General features: G+C 34.9%; 1 protein-coding gene across 1 annotated transcript; it reads right to left on the minus strand.

The window, feature by feature from the left end:
• Nucleotides 1-3,070: 3,070 nt before the first annotated feature.
• Nucleotides 3,071-11,748, minus strand: LOC108981904 (ribose-phosphate pyrophosphokinase 4-like). Its single transcript, XM_035684020.1, has 7 exons — nucleotides 11,523-11,748; nucleotides 10,177-10,492; nucleotides 5,687-5,782; nucleotides 5,512-5,580; nucleotides 4,601-4,729; nucleotides 3,536-3,632; nucleotides 3,071-3,454 (listed from the first exon to the last, which is right to left on the minus strand). The coding sequence occupies exons 1-7, from the start codon at nucleotides 11,648-11,650 to the stop codon at nucleotides 3,321-3,323; spliced, it is 969 nt and encodes a 322-aa protein (XP_035539913.1). The 5' UTR covers nucleotides 11,651-11,748; the 3' UTR covers nucleotides 3,071-3,320.
• Between the last annotated feature and the right edge of the window lie 4,338 nt (nucleotides 11,749-16,086).

Here is a 16,086-nt window from a genome sequence, read left to right on the forward strand (position 1 = left end):
ATATATTATATTCAATAATGATAAAAAGAAATTACAGTTGAACCAGATTTGAGTTTATACTCTAAAAAAAGTAGTCAATAGTATAATTGGAACCCTTAAAATCAATACATAACGCACTAATAATAACAGCAATCTGAATTCTCAACACACAAAATCACCCAAAAATTAGTTCAATTATTAAGTACATGACACCCTGATAATAACAGAACCTGAATCCTCAACACACAAAATCACCCAAAAATAAGTGCAATTGTTGAGTACATGACACATTAATAATTGCACTAACCTCCACTCAGAATACATGATATGACAATTACATATATAGTATTTTTCACTACATAACAGGGACATCATTATGTATCCAAGTGTCCACCACCTTGACTTATGAAATCATGAGGCCAACATGCAAATATTACAAAATGCACAAGATAAATTAAGTACCAAAATGAGTGGGCCAACTTAAAAATAAGGTGTTTAACAATATTAATATCAGTTTCATGTTATGAACGAAAAAAATACACTTCTTCACATTTGACTAAAGTGTTTACCAATATTAGGATTTACATCTTCACTCCATATGTTGCTCATCATCTTGTATGGCAGAAGCTGCACCAAGATGTGTACTCGCTTGACTCCAAATATAGTGATCCTAAAAACAAAAAACAATGACATCTTATTAGTGATCCTAAAACTAAATAACAGTGATTCTAAAACTAAAAAATAGTGATCTTAAAACATACTCTGGAAAGACTTAGCTGATGTTGTGTTTGATACATTGCATGTTGCATTGAAAGTGCATAAAGGTTTGCTTCCTCAACGGGCTTTGGTTTAGACTGCATAGGCACACAAAGTTATCAACCAAATAGATTATATTAGTCTATAGAAAATGAAACACAATGAAAGCCAACCTTTTTTTTTTTTTTTTGCCTTCGATTTATTAACAACCTTTTCCACAATAAAAGACATTTTATAAGCATTCATCAAGTAGGTTGTGTCGAATGTAATTACATCTCCAAAATATTCGTATGCAACCCTACTTCGTGCATCTGCCCAAACACACATTTCTGAGATGACAATCATCATCTACATCTATTACATAATAAAAATTATCATTCTTCTTTTGCATTCTCATAAAGTACTTTCAAAGTGTTTCGGCACCTCTTTCACCAAGTCGAAGCTACCTTGCTTTATCAATGAAATTGCGACAATTTTTTTCTCCAAATATAAGGTTCTCATACCCACCAGCTTCAACTACCAAAGGCTTAAAATTTTTGCTAACGCCTATACCAGCCTTGTCTAGATTTTCCAGCCTTTTGTTTGTAGTTGAATCAATTTTCTTGTTGCATCTAAAAAATCTAGGTTTCTTTGGACTCAATACATGTGCATGTTCATGCACAACAATAGAAATTACATATTTTCCATCGAGAGAGACAGTTGCATTAATCTTTATCTTACATCTCACTCTCTCAATTGGTCTTGGCCTGAGAGGATTAGAACTTGTAGATTTTGCCTGGCCTTGTTGAACACAAGCTAGCGTAAAGTATTTTAATCTCCCATCATCTCCAGGTCTAGAGCTTCGTTTTGACACCCCAAAACCTATCGATCTATCATATTTTGTATAATATAATCTGATTTCATTTTCCGATGAAAAATTCATTCCAACCATTGGTTCTTCCACCTTTTCATTTTGTTCTGTGTTAGTATTTACATCACCATTATTACTATCCATGTTTATCACTTGGTTAGTGTTCAAGTTTTCTACATGACCAAATATTCAATATAAATATACCACGCTAGAGATTTCAAATAGAGCAACAAATCACAAATTTCTAGTGATTACAAACAACCTTTCATATTGCTAATAACATTAAAAAAAAAAAATGCAACAATCTACCAAAAGGTAATTAGTGTTTGATAAAAATAAAATGCACAAAGGTTCATAGCACTAATAATGTATAAAAATTCATAAAACACACTACTAAATACATCTTGTAAAAGTTGGGACAAAGGAAAAATCTCACACATAAAAACCCCCATTCAGATTTGTTATTAAAAATTAACAATCACCAACACCAACAATAACAACAATAACATCGTCTAAATCAATTCAAATAAACCCCACAAACAAAAACCATTAGTATATATGTTTATGAGTGATGAGATTGAAACCAAAACGGGAAAAATAGATTGTTCATGGACAACAATTTGAAGAGGCGCACTGGTGGTTGGAGGCGGTTGAAGAGGTGCATTGGTTTCGGATTTTCGTTAACTACGAAATGAAAATGTGGAAGAAATCCGAAAGGGCAGCTTTGATGGGTCCTCTTCGATTCTTTTTAACTTTTTTCCGTTGGCTTTCATTTTTCACTTTTCCGTTTCTTTTAATAAAACGTGTGGGGTTAAACATGTGGGGTTTTAAGGCAGCTATCTCTTTTCCATTTGCTATCATGTGTGGGTTTTAAGTGTACGTTTTTTCTTTAAGTACAAAAAGCATTTCTCTTAGATACAAATACTCAAAAGTGTATTCCTGTGTGATGTCGGCAGGGTGTGCATTTTGATATTATGTCGCATAATTGTGTTGTTGCATGATTGTGCTTCAATTTTTATGATTCTATTATCTATATTTGATTATTGATTATAGATGAACTATTGATGATATTGTTTTTGTAATTTACGTTCTGGATTTAAATTATCTTTGGTATTTGGACTTTGGTAGCTTAGTTAGGCTAAGAAATTAATACTGTAGAAATATAAAACAGATGAAACATAAAAATTGAGAAAAACGAATTACCAAAAAGAGATACAAGAATGCCCAAAAATAGGAAAAGACTCATACTGAATGTTGAATTCGGCCGAACTTCGAAATAGACTCCAACTCCAATCAGAGGCAAAGTGGGCTCCTAATCGGAGTCGAAGTCAAACTCCCAAATGATGTCTACCTCTTATTAGAGTTGGAGTCCGGAGTGGGGGAATCCAACTCCATCAGAGTAGAGCCCAGCCCTACAAGGACATAACTGGGTTTTAATTTATTTTTTATTTTTTTTTAGTCCAAAATAAGCAGTACACCAAGGTCTAGAAGCAAATCAGTGCTCATGTTTTGCGTATTACTAAGAAAAAAACAAGCTTTATTTGCCTTGGCTTTGACAGTGACAACCAAGCAAACCTCTCAGAAACATGTTTTCTGTTACTAATAGGCTTTATTATTCAGCTTCTTGCTTACCGTTTTGCCAAAAAGTATCATTCATCAACCGAGTTAAATTTCATCAGAATTGCCAGAGATGTATTTCTTCGCACTGTATCTGAAGTCAGTTACAACGATCTTTTCAAATCTGTAGAGCATCGGCAATTGATGCCGCAAGACTCAACACTTCAAAAGGAGCTTTATTTGCTATGGCTTTGACAGTAAGTGGGCAAGAATCTGTTATCCAAAAGTAGGCAAACGCCTTTTCCGACACTTCTGAAATTGAAAGTAAAGAGGCAATGAAAATCATAGCAGTTCAAAAGAGAAGCACTGGGATGGGAACAGGAAAGTACTTACCATCCTTGTGAATGAATCGCTCCCATGAGCGCTTAGGAAACACTCCATGGGTCACGTAAGCGCTCACCTTTGCTGCACCATGGGCTGCCAAAAGTTTCTGGCAGAATCAAGGGGAAAACAAAAAAAAAAAAGACAAATGTTATGCCCCAGGATTGCTAAAACATGCATAAACGAAATGTACATTTCCATCATACTGCCCAATATGTATCCATGTTGAACATAGTGAGTTAAAAAGAAACAATTGGAACCCACTTTGATTACCTCTGTGGGAAGATGAACATATTCGTAAAGAACGACATACAAAGTTCAACTTCAATGTAACAATAAAACATCTCAAAACCCCAAGGGGTTGGCCTTAAGTGGTGAAGGCCTTGGTCTTGGAGTATCACTCCTTTCAAGGTTTAAGGTTCAACATCTCATGGATGCAAACAATCCTTTGGGGCCACACCTCCTAGTAAAAAGACAGCGATTTAACTAGTTCCATATAGAGAAACTTTTGACGTGCGGTGCATGGAACCGGGGTTTACTCTGCATGGGTGGGTCCGAAGGACCTTGCCTTGGAGAGGTTCCCCGACATAAAAATAAATAAAATAAAACTAAAACATCTCAAACTGTAACATAGGAACAAAAATAGAAAGGAAAAACATATCTCAAAATAAGTTAGGATGGTCTGAAGTATGTATAAGGATGCTTAACTGAGTAAATCAATGAGTTATAACTACAGGGTTTTAACAGTTCTTTTTTATTTAAAAGCAGACACACAATCCCACTTTCTGTGTTATCCCATATTTCGATGAATCAGTCTTCACTTATCCGTATTGTTTCAAGTCCTTATCAGTCCCACATGCTTGAATTTACATGGGTTACGTGTGCTATATAAAAGAATTCAGGTTTGGTGCTGATGAGAGATTTTGATGCTTCAATCAGAATGACAATATATTAGAAATACAATAAAATGACTTAGAACATAAACTTATCCGAGTCCTGAAGCACATCCTCAAAAGACTATGAATACAAAGGAAAGAAAAGAAAATGCCTATATAACTAGGGCTAACTGAAGGATACCTGGCACTCAATCAGGGTGCCTCCTGATTGGACTAAATCATCAACAATGACAACATGACGACCAGCAGGATTTCCTTCCTTGAGCCGAACTATCCTCTTATCACCCTCACGAACCTTCGTGCACACCACCTCAATACAACAACATAAGAGGGCAGCATATAATACAAGCATCAGATTATAAATTTGATGAAACTTTTTGGTCAAAAACCTACCATGCTATGGGTACTTAGATTTAGGACACTGCAATCGTTTTTAGAAATAACCCTCTATGTATGAGTTAATTAGGAAGATGTCCTTCCGTCAATTTTTCCATCCATTAATGCTAATTAAAATACATATCATTTTCACAGATTACCATGTGGCAACTTTCATTTCTTTTAAAGATTAAAATAATTTTTTTTAAAAAAATCAATACATTTCTTAATAAATAAATAAATATTTTTTATATTTAAAAAAAATTACAACTGTTTTTTGTATAAAAAAGACCACCCGTGGTGGCTGCCACCATGGGGTGGCCGAGCATCGGGTGGCCAATGGTTGAGTTTGCCTCTCTCTTTGTTTTCAAACAATTTTAACATTCTTAAATACAAAATCCATTTTTAGTTTACCCTGATTTAAAAAATAATTTAATTTCTTAAAATTATTTTTTATAAAATAATAAAATAACTTTTTCTTAACAGAGTTTAAATTTCCATGTAGTTCTATAGAATGCCACAAGTTTTTGGTTAACTTTGGTGGACGGAAAATTGACGTAGGGTCCTATTTATAATTAACACATACCATAGGGGTCATTTCTCAACAAAAGAAAACACAAATCGCAAATGGCCCTAAATCTAATTACTCCATAGCATAAGGGTGTGTATGACCAAAATTTCCTAAACTTAATCATCACTTTATTTGAGGAAAAAAACCATGGGGAAAAGATCCAACAGCTTGTGGAATCGCTTCCAAGCTCCATCATCAGGAAATGCAACTACAATCTGGATGGGGTGTATTATTAGAATGGGGAGATATAGTAAAGAATTTACAGGCTAGAATGTATTGCAAGAGCTGCTATGAAATCAAGAACTAAGCATAAGCACTCACATTGTCAGCATCTGGAAGCTGGTGCAGACGCTGCTTTAAAAGAGGAATGCCAGTCTCAAACAACGGCAAAACATGGTCCCCAAAATAAAATCTTTCCTGTATAATAATGGAAATGAGCACACGTGGATGTTATTGTCGCCATTATCTCACCTAAAACTAATATCAAAGACAAGCCTAAAGGGTGCAGAACAAGAGAAGTAATATTCCCCGGTACACTGAAGCTTGGTTCAACCATAGTGGAGAAAACATATTTTGTAATCTACAATTAGTGGCAAACACTTCCGCATATTGGAAAGAGAGGATCTATCTAACAACACATTTTCATCTTGGGTAAAATGCATCAACATTGCCTGCATATTTTATTATATTCTGTCAAGGCCCTATGTTCTTAATAATAAGGTGTGTCCATACAATGACATTGACGATTACTTACATGGACCATTACATGATTTATGGATTAGTAAAATAAAACTGTTGTTTTATCTATGTTATCAATATAAAGAATGTTAAAAATGAAACAGAAGAAGCATAATCCAAGGATAGCCCAAGCCACATATAAGCCTTATACTCCAAAAAGACTAGTCAATGTTGCGATTGATAACTCATCTAGAGCAGGTACATTATAAAGATAATCATGAGCGCTAAGTCCAGCATTGCCTGCTTGCTAGGTAGAAATGGACTTCATAAGTGATACTAGGGAAGCTTCAAATTGATTAGTCTTTTATGGTGTAGATGTGGTTAGCATTTTACCTAGGTTGCTGAACAATTTAAAGCCAAGTTCTAACCTAGTAAGAAACCAATGTGGGACTCAACACTCGATGCACCATTATCATATTCATTCACCTCTATCATACTTCTTCCACCCAATGTGAGATTTAATAAGTGAGAGTATCACAAAATGTAAAAGAAATATGGAGGGATGGAGAGATAGGAAAATCAGACTTCAACCAATCAAATGCACCACAATATATATACTTTCAAATGCAATGAAGGAAAATCTTGTATTTCTGAATATTAAATTAAAACATTGTTAAAGCCCCTAGGAGATGCAAACAAAATCAAATCAACGAATAAACTTCCAAAACTATTTTTTTTTTCATTAAAAACTCAGAATGAATAACAGAATCTAAACAAAATACTAAATAACATAAATATTTTGTGTAACTCATTAAATTACACACACGCAAGAGTATATGTGTGTGTGTGTGTGTGTAAAGGCTAGAATATTTTATCATTTAAGTACCAACACCGCAAGAGTATACACAACATCATTTTAATACTAGTCTTCTCCCTTTCACTTTCTCTGTCTCTTCAACCCCACTCTATCTCTGTCTCTCCCACTCTCCATCTCTTTTCTTTCTTTTTTTTCTCTTTTTTTTTCTCTTTTTTTTTTTCTATCTTATATCTGTTTATCATATAAATGCCACTACAATAAAAAAATGAAGGGTGACTAGTTTAATAAGTGCTATTTTTTTGGCCCATAATATGTGATATCCACACGGTTGACAGCAATCACCAAAACTATGGATAAAAGGACTCATTAGAACAATAAAAGATTGACAAGTGTGATTAGAAAAATCAAAAGCCCATGGGCCTTGATAGAACACCATCACTACACAGGAGCTGTTAATGCAATTCACCCTTGCATTGTTTCTTTGGATACAACTTATTGGTGAACTTGGTAGAAGTAACTGCACAGCTAGCAAGAACTTTCAATTTTCAAGAATTTTTTCTTTTGATAAGTAAGGAGTCTTGTAAAGGCGGATACCACCCCAACTCTCTAACAAAACTCTAAATTAGATGGTCAATAAAGGATGATGATATCAAGCTACCAAAGGTGCATAATTTGCAAATCCGCCAGGATGAACTAGTCACAGCAACACAATGCAGGAAATATCTCAATACTGGTAGTGCAATGCATATCAATAAGAACTGGGAATCAACCTGGACATCTCAGGTTTGAGTGACAACCACTATAATATGGGGTAACTCCTAAATTAGTATTGATGATTATTAACTACCATAAGTTTCAATGATGTAACGACATGACCCAATAATTCTAAGGTCGAGATATTAATAATTTTTATTAGGCCTAAATTATATTTAATGGGTCATATTAGATAAGCCCATGAGCGATAAATTATTGAGTGATTAGGAGTTTTAATTAGGCTCAATAACTAGGTTAAATCTCATTTATTATTTATTGAACGAGTCAGACTCCTTTTAGAGTTTAAATATCAGTCATTAGAAATTTATTTCAATTTAAAATCATCACTGATTGAAGTCTCCTACGCAGTCTCAGTCACTGCCAATCCTACATTGAATGAACTATTAGATCATGTTTTTAAATTCAAACTCTTTTCTTGAATGATCGTGACCGAGTCCAACTCGAACTCGAACTCTTCGGCATCCTATTCCAATAGGGATACAACTCTACAAGTCATCTTCACATTAAAACTTTTTAACCAAGTCCAACTCAAACTGGTCGTCACCCTCTCCCAAATCTCTCTATAAATATCTCCCTTACGTGTGTTATTTGAAAAAAAAACCATAAACCTCCCAATCCAGCACCGTGATTGATTTTGTGTCAGAAATTTTAGGAAGCAACACTACAAGGTAAGTAACTTGATCATAAATTAGCATTAACATACGTTAGTTAATTATATATATTATATTAAAACCAGTTCTTTCGAAGCCAGTGTTTACATACCACGCATGTAATAATATTTGCAAGCGCGTCATTCATCATGTTTCATTCTGTACATTATAGTTATGTATGTACTATGCATCTTATGCATCTCACGTTGCATAAGACACATAAACTTTCATAAGATCAAGTGTAAGATAAGCTCATAACAGTTAATCAGATGTTCATTCAGTTTTAGGGTAGGCGTGCAAGCTACGGACTCAAGCGTGGTTCACTGTAGTACGCCAGAGTACTACACAGTCGGCTTCCTTTGCTGCACCAGAGGAAGTTAGTGCACAATCTTGCACATAAGGTTACGTGTGTTGGCCAGCTAGATTAGTCAGATAAGTCAGATCAACCAGTTAATTCAAATAAATCAATCATGCATAGCATAAACATTAGTATAATCAGTCATGATTTTAAGTTCTTAGCTTGAAATATTTTATGAAAAATCTTATGTTAAGTATGTTTATGTTATGATGGGTTTCTTACTGAGTCATCGACTCATTTTAGTTTGTTTTTATATTTTTAAACCACCCCAGGTCAGGATAATTATTACAATAAAGCTGCAAGATGAGACTTAATCCATGGAGGCATGACAATGGCCTAAATCATGTACAGAGATTTTAAGTTGTGATTTTTATGACACGGGTTTTGAGAAATTTTAATAAATGCTTTTGCGCACTCTCTTTTATGATCTCAATATTTTAATAAAGAATTATTTTATTTATAGAATCTTTGTAGCTGGTGCTTCTTTTAGAATAAAAGAAAACATTTTTAAGTCAATGTTCAATTGTAGCACTTCGGCTCCTGAGAGTTTTTAGAACTGACTTTATTATTAACTATGGGGAGCGGGGGTGTTACAAATGATCACCATTCAGAACTTTCTGTTCATTGTGCAGCTAGTAGACTCTAGCGTTTAGGGTCATGTTATCATGACCAAGAATCTGAAATTCCATATCTCAAATTTAGGAGGATATGGGAAGCTAATGAAGACATACTTGTGACTCAGTTATGTTAGCTAGGTGTTTGTCAAACTAGCTTCCACAAGCAAAAAAAGAAAAGAAAAAGAAAAAGAAATTGTGAGCTTGGATTTTAACCAAAAAACTCAGATCAACAGATGATTCTAACACTGAATTAACTACTTCTAATATTTTTAATTCAGTGTAGGTCACATTATCTAAATTATATCTTCAAATATATCCTGTATTAAACAGAGTTTAGTTAAAGACACAAATTCTCCAGATGCATAATAAAAATAATGAAACATTGGATTAAATAAAAATTCTTATATAAGTAAAAAAGCTAGTGATAACATCAAACATGAATACCTAGGTATTCTGAAAAATATATCACCATCCTAATGTTCGCTTTTTCTCTCTAGGTTCTAACTACTAAGCCATAAGCCTATGACCCCACCTCAAGCCATCTTAACCCTCGGCCAAAAGAAAGGCATTCCTTAAAACCATAAAGAACTGCAGTCTAAGTATCCAATTCTTACAGAAGGAAAGGCAAAAGAAATTGCTCTAGATGAAAAATTAAAAAAGAAAAAGAAAAAACAGTCCATATACACAAAAGGAGAAAGAATAGATAAAAATAAGCATGCAAGTATCATTAATTAAGGCAACAAAATAACTTGAAACAATCTTATTAGCATCACACAATTTATAGTAAGCTCAAAAAGGATGCTGCTTTTACAGAAGAATAAAATTAAAAAAAGTCAACAAAGTTATGTGATTCTAAAAGAGCATCGAAGCACCAGGACAATAGAAGCAAATCTAACTACTTCCAGAATAAAGAGTACCTGCAAAGCATGAATATCATAGATGACTAGACTAGTAGGGCCACCTCTTGAAATGGGTATATTTGTCAACATCCTTGATAAGGTAAATGCAGTTGCTACATCCCCTTCATCTTCCATTCGCTCAAAGGAGCCGGTTGGAAAGAAGGGCAACACCAATGTGAAGGAAGCGACAAACAGCCGTGGGAGTAAATATGTAACGGAGAGCTGCTCAAAGATGACTCCAGTGGAGCTGAAGGATGCAAGAAAGGCAACATGTTGACCTCGCAGATCTTGAGCATTGTTAATATAAAGGTTTGGAAATCCATCATCAAAATTCCTGTAGATGACTAGAATTTAATCAGTTCTCCAATGCATCCTTGTGTAAAATTAGCTCTCATTGCCCCCACAATTCAACTAAAGATAAATTTTAAATTACACAAAAAAAAAAAAAAATACTAGGAAATTTAATTTAACTATTTATAAAGTAGAAACATATTTTCCTTTTTTACCTATCAAATAAGAAAAAACTAATTTTTTTAAAGTCCTATGCAGATTTAGGAGCAACCACCAACATTTTATCATCTCTTGGTCAAGGAAACAACATTTTTAGTTGCAATGATTATTTGTATCAATTCTTGCAGGCCCAACTTCAATGTTTTGAGCAAAGCCAGTGGCAACCCAGCCGCATATTAGGTACAGATCATCAATCTCAAATTCCCACAAACCGTTAGATATGGAAACAAAGACACAAGTGTGAAACGGAGAAAAGCACCAAAGGTATATCAAATAATAAATTTTGATAGAGGTGGCATGCATGCTAGTGTAATAATCTTGATCAAGATTAATACACTAGCATGCATGCTCCATAAGAGCAGTTTGCGTACATAGACCAGGTCATCATATCAATACTTGCAAAATTGCTTAGACTAATTGCTTGTATTGTGCCAATACAAGGATCGTGTTAACGATAGTATGCGTAACACTACAAAGGTCGAAACCATGGAAATTGATCAAAGTAGGCGACATATAACTGTCTAATTAGGGAAGTGATTCCAACTTAAAATTTAAAAATGTAAAGCACAATAGCTCAATTACCCTTCATTCTTATTTTTCTTTTTCTTCACAATGTCAGATTTTCCTCAACAATGTCAATGTCCATTCTCATAGTAATTCTATTTTCTTCTTATTCATTTTCCTCTGTTTTTTCCTACTCATCTCCTCTTTCATTGTATAGCTAAATTTATTAGAAAAAAACTACCCATCTCATGTTTACAACAAAATAAAGAGATCAGGCACAATACCAACAAGAAAAAGTGAAAAACGTGAAGATATGATTTTAGAACTTGAAAACGAAAGAATAAAGTGACCTCCATTTGATGGTTTGGAGAGTGATACTGTTCGACTGAGCGGCGACATTCCGAGCAAGGTCCTCGCACTCTGGACAGTAGAAAAGGTGCACTTGCTTATTCTTCGTCTGAGACTGAGACAAAGCCATTAGCGTCCAAACCCCGCACTGTCGTGGGCTTTGCAAAAGGGGTTAGGGACATCGATATATTCTCGGGAGATGTTTATCGTCCATGTATCTTACGCTAATAGTTGAAAAGTTACACACACACTACGCAATTTGCAAATCACTTAAAAAATATATAATTTTATTCTTTATTCTTATATTTTATATTTTATATTTTATAAAATATAAAAATATAAAAATAAATTCATATATTTTTAAATAGTATATAAAAATAAAGTTTCAATATAGAATTTTTCATATTTGAAACTTTCTTATTAGTACAGTATAACTCACCTGTTAGAAATAATAGATCAAAATATACAGCGGAAGCGATATTACCACACAGGAAATATCTCGGATTTAGTGCGGTTGTTCCACAGATTCTCCAGTATCATTGTTCATCTAGGATCTTCACATCGATGGTGGAGTGTGCTACGTGGTAATACCAGAGCAACACTCACACGTTCCACAGCCTAGATGCCGTGATTAGAGAGAACCATTTGAGAGAGAATTTATTTGTTTAAGTGTCTCCTCTAAAGAGGGGGAGAGACTATTTAAATAGCCTCTCTAGTGTAACCCCTTGGCTGGCCATTAAGGGCCAGCCATCAAGCCTCATAAAGTGGTTTAAGAGCCACTTCATAACCCCCAAGAGGAGGTGAAGGGGTGCCCACTATGGGTGCCCCTTTCTTACATCTCCCACTCACACATAGTGGGCAAGACCCCAGGTCTGCTTCTCTCAATATGTTCTCAATCTTATTCATACTGGCAAATAGGCCGTGCGACCATCGAGCACAGCTGTAAAAGAAAAATAGGAGCAATATACCAAATCTCTCCTAGAAAAGACCAGCATAGCAACATCCCTAAAAGTGTCTCGTTATGCCCCGACTCATTTGGTCACATCAGACTAAGCATCCCTAATCCCTCTCGAGTCCAAATGACTCAGAGCAATGCTCAATCTCCATAAAACATGATGTACTCACAGCTATATTGCAACTCCCAAGAAGCAACATAACTTGCCGGCAATGAGTATACACCATTATCGATGTGTTACCAAATAGTCTTCCCTTCGCACTCATGTCATTTAGTTTCAATCCAGTCGCTTTCCCAGCAATGCCTCTTTAGACCGCATCATTCATGGCCATAGATAACATGCCAAAGTAGCAGACACTAAAACATCAACCTCGTGACATAGTCAAAGGTCTCCTAAGGGCATAAATAAATTATGGTTATCAATTATAACTTACGGGACTCACACGGTGAGGAAGCAGGGAACCATTCACTCACCTCTACTGTTGGTCGCAAAAGCACATGTAGTATGAAATACATGCTACGGTGGAGTTCTCTTCCCAAAGAAAGAGCGTATATCTATTCTCAATTCACCGTACAGATTTTAGTCTAGTCGCTATCTCAGCGCCTAACTCGAGTCCCTCCATTTGCTCGCTATCCAAAGCGCCAATGAGGATCTCGCATCTGGCTAAACCACAGGCTACATGGTATGTGGGTAACCATGCACGGTCCTTAGACCTCATCTTAGCTCCCACTAAGGCGACATATCTTTTTGTGTCTTACAACTTATCTCTCTCTAAACAAGTACTGAGTGACACATTGTCTCATCTTTGCTCGCTACCTCTTTGTAGCGCCAAAGGCGATCGCTCGTGTGAGTGAGCCGATCTAAGCCTGTCAATATACATTTTTCACCATAACTCCTAAATTTATGATGAATGTGTGTGCATACCAAAGAATGCTTCCAATCACGCCACATGTTCATAGAACACATCAGTATCATGTGCATGATGAGCAATATCGTGAGGTACAGAGAAATCACATGGTCAACAACAAATTATTAAACCACAACTCTCAAGTGGTGTTTAATGACCATTTCTCTACATGCGCATTCTAATGTATAGTAACTTTCCAAAACATGCTCGTATCAAGAGACTCAACTTTTACATGTAAAAGTCATTTGCACAATCATGAAGTCAGCGATGACTCATCGCGAATCTCATTTAGGTCAAACTCACAATATAAGCCGTAAATTCTAGTCAGCAAGTCTAACTGAGATTTTTAAGAATCTACAAAGTGACCACAAATGTTATTCAGCAAACTTAATTTGCGACTTCAATGTTTCATTTAAATCTCTTACACTCAACAAAAGCATGTGAGATAACCATTATTTATTTTTCATTAAGGGTAAAGCGATTAGGGCCTTTGCTCCTAAAGACAATCATAATAGTCTAGTCGTTACTATTAACGACAATCGCATCACAAACTCACTTAACCAAGTAAGCCATATTTACCCTCTAACAAAAACTTAATCTCTAACTCCCATGAGCAAACCATAATGGAAACATCAAACAGTATAGGCAAAACTAGATTCTTTAGTATTTTCCATCTCATTAATTGTCTATGGATTTTGAACAAGAGCTCCTAGAAATTGTTTTCCTAAAAAACAATCTCACAAGACATGAAATCTGAGCTTCTTTTCACAAACCCATGTCCATCACCTCATAGTATGGAAAACCTCTTATTAGGCGACAATTAATTATCTAAGATAATCAGTTCACAATATCTCTTATGATAACAGTTTTCTAATATTGTCAACAGCGTTCAAAGAATCTCATTTATTCAATAGGTCGTTTAATAACAAAAAAACGACTAGGTACATTGGATATCTTTGAATAGATGGTTTGTTGAGGCCGCATTTAAACAGCACCAGCAGCATTCATTCGCTTTTTGTACCAAAATAGTACTAGCAACAATCATGCGCTCACGGTACTTAATGCCTAAACATCACAAAAGCCAACCATCTAATTCTCCTATGAGAATCAGCTATTTAACACCTTCAAGAAAAGTTTCAATAAATATGCGATCAATAACTATCTAAATGCAACTCAATTAGTGCCAAGAGATGGATCTATACCTTTATCAACTCCACTTTTCCTGTCAATTAGATCAACAACCCCAGGTTGGATCATATAAGTGAAGCGAATCTAAGATTCTATGTTGGGATTCCTACTATGTGAATTCAATACCTTTAGCGGAGCCATATTACAAATATTCTCTTCTAGTCTCTAAACGACGAGAAAATATTGATATAAAGCTACCACGCTATTTATGAGGATCCTTATATTCTATAACTTTTGGGAGTCACTATCACTAATGGTACACCTTAAGTCAAACTCAAAGGTATACTCCCACTAGTTGTTGAATTACTCCCACTATTTTTGGCGATCTTATAAATATAGAATTTTGAAAAAATAAGATTAAGGTAATGTGGAATGAAATGTGATGAAAACGTTCTTTCCAAAAATAAGTGTTACAAAAATCCACAATTCCCCACCCTCGCCGAAAATACGAGTAATTTTCTTGACTCAACCAAAAAAAAATGATCAAGTTTAGATCCTCTCGACTTTTAATAGACTTCACGTTTGCACAAAATAGTCACTCAGCCTTTCTCAAAAGCGAATGAACTCGATCTAAGGACAACAAATCAGAATTAAGGCTGCAACCCATATTACATCAACCCAAGTGTGATGTAACAACTGCTTTGCGCCATAATTCATTTATAACACCATTCTCAGCAAGTCAATAAATTGCGAGATAATTGTTTTCATCATATAACTTATACGATTGCGATTTCGAAAAAATTTTAACTGAAAAATATATTTTCAAAAAAAAATTTGGATCGTATTTATATGATGAAACAACATATTTATTATCAAAGTCCTTAGTGTGCATGTTTAGGAACTTTCACATAGAAAAATGTTCATATTGCCTTTTCTCTTTAACTCTACTAAACCAAGGAGAGGGATCTCATTAGCGAGAAAATTTTTAATTTCTCAAGCTTCACACCCATCATCCTATGCCTCTATGGCATATTTTAATATATCATTTCCCCACCCGAGAAATAATACCACCGAGTCAATGAGTGACCATCCAACTTCCAAACATCTAGGAATTCTCACTAACACCACTACTTTCAATAAGTCTTAAATCAAATTAGGTATAGACTTCACAAATATCGCATTAAAAGCACTAATAAAAACATCGTTTTGTGCAACAAATGCAGTATGCGACGTTTTAGCTGCTAACTAGCGATATATCTTTATTTCTTGCATACTTAATATTTTTTATTTTCTTCAATCCACTATAGGAGAGAAAAAGAAAAAACTTTGCGAGAAATTATCTTAACCTAAAACCTATCTTGCATCAGTGCCACCACGAGCAAAATTTTTAGTTTAGGTTTAGATAAGTCATACCTAATTATTCAGACTTTTGCCACAGTTGTCATGCAAACCTCCAAGGTGCTTGGTATTACTCTCAAGGGGTGCTCCAAAGTTTATATATCTGCAAGAACCTATATGTTCTCGCTAAGAGAAATAAAACTTGAGCAAGATTACCAATGCTAATACCACATAAAG

The sequence above is a fragment of the Juglans regia genome, chromosome 1 (assembly GCF_001411555.2).
Source record: "Juglans regia cultivar Chandler chromosome 1, Walnut 2.0, whole genome shotgun sequence".
Lineage (NCBI taxonomy): Eukaryota > Viridiplantae > Streptophyta > Magnoliopsida > Fagales > Juglandaceae > Juglans > Juglans regia.

Coding starts and splice junctions, on each gene's coding strand:
- LOC108981904 (XM_035684020.1), bottom strand. CDS start 11,650: ATGGCTTTGTCTCAGTCTCAGACGAAGAATAAGCAAGTGCACCTTTTC. Junction 10,493..11,522: donor CTCCAAACCATCAAATGGAG/GTCACTTTATTC, acceptor AGTCATCTACAG/GAATTTTGATGATGGATTTC. Junction 4,730..5,511: donor TGTTGGATCTTTTCCCCATG/GTTTTTTTCCTC, acceptor TGTTGTATTGAG/GTGGTGTGCACGAAGGTTCG.